The sequence below is a fragment of the Poecilia reticulata genome, linkage group LG19 (genome assembly GCF_000633615.1).
Source record: "Poecilia reticulata strain Guanapo linkage group LG19, Guppy_female_1.0+MT, whole genome shotgun sequence".
Taxonomy (NCBI): domain Eukaryota; kingdom Metazoa; phylum Chordata; class Actinopteri; order Cyprinodontiformes; family Poeciliidae; genus Poecilia; species Poecilia reticulata.
Genome location: NC_024349.1, coordinates 19,945,361 through 19,946,574, shown reverse-complemented (window position 1 = coordinate 19,946,574; position 1,214 = coordinate 19,945,361). Strand labels below are relative to the sequence as shown.

The 1,214-nt window shown below is 36.1% G+C and overlaps 1 protein-coding gene across 1 annotated transcript; it reads right to left on the bottom strand.

Annotated features, from left to right (window-relative positions):
* Positions 1-20: 20 nt before the first annotated feature.
* Positions 21-1,212, bottom strand: LOC108165626 (stonustoxin subunit alpha-like; the record flags this gene model as incomplete). The annotated part of the gene is made up of 1 exon (XM_017310708.1): positions 21-1,212. A coding segment is annotated over one exon (477 nt), but the record flags the coding sequence as incomplete, so codon positions are not given.
* Between the last annotated feature and the right edge of the window lie 2 nt (positions 1,213-1,214).

Sequence of the window (1,214 nt, the reverse complement as noted above, 5' to 3'; positions counted from 1 at the left end):
AATTAACAATGCGCAAATAATCAGTTTAAGCAACTCAGGATCAAGCTTTATTGATTATTTCATTACACACAGTCAAAGCTGGAGAGCCCACATTATGGTTTTAAAACAAAGAATTACTTGATTAACATCAAAATGTCCACCAGAACATTTTCCTGAGTGGATCATTACATTTCTTTAAGGAATACCAAAACTTAAGAAATAAAATAAGAAATGACATTAAACATMATCAGTATACCTTTGGTCATATACAACAAAACATCCAGCTTCTATTTCAGATGAGCTGCTTAAAAGACAGCATGCAGCACATTTCCTTGAAATACAAAACTAAGCCAAAATATCTAAAAATCCAGCAATAATGTCAGAAGAACATGAACTATGGTTTTATCTTACTCACTAGTTTGATTATTCAATCATTTACTTGTAGCTCAATGTTTTACATAATATATAACAAAAACACAAAACTGATAAACACAAAAAGGCATGTGTTAACCTCAACACAAAACTGAATGAAAAATTCTCAAGCTCCACGTAAGCTTTACTCAACAAAACAAAACATATGTATATCGCTTCTATATCCAAAAAATAGTGCCCTAAGATTTGACTACCTGGTAGATTTAGATAATGAGATAAAACACTATAGCAGGCTAAACATCTCATGTTTTTAATTTGCTTTACTTTTAGCTACACAACAAATCTTGACCAAACCAAGTCCGTCACCAACATCTGATGATCAGTTTATTCAGGTGGGCAGAAGGCTGCATAGTTATCTTTAAGTATCATGTAAATACCTGGGTAAACTGGTTCAGTGAAGTTGTATTTAAAGGTGTGCAGGTGATGCAGAATTTTTCCCCATACAGCAAAGAAAGACACAGTGCCAGCAGGATAATCCAAATACACCCCAAACCTGTTACATCCTTCTGGAGGATGAACATTATAGCTCATGCTTTGGCTTTGTTCTGCCTTGTACATTCCGCAYATACAAGACAAAGCATRATATTTGTGATAATGCYCAAATGTTTTTTGCTTTCCAGGTTTTCCACCAATGCATGCAAGAACTATGCCAGCAAATGTGRCAMGGACTGGGCTCAATGTGACCTCGAAGTAATGACAACCAGTCAGGCCTGCTGTGCACAGAACATGAGGAACTGAGCCATCTGGAGGATCCTTTCTCCACATCAGGCTTGCCTTCTTGTTTTCCTCGGAAAGTTTGAGAG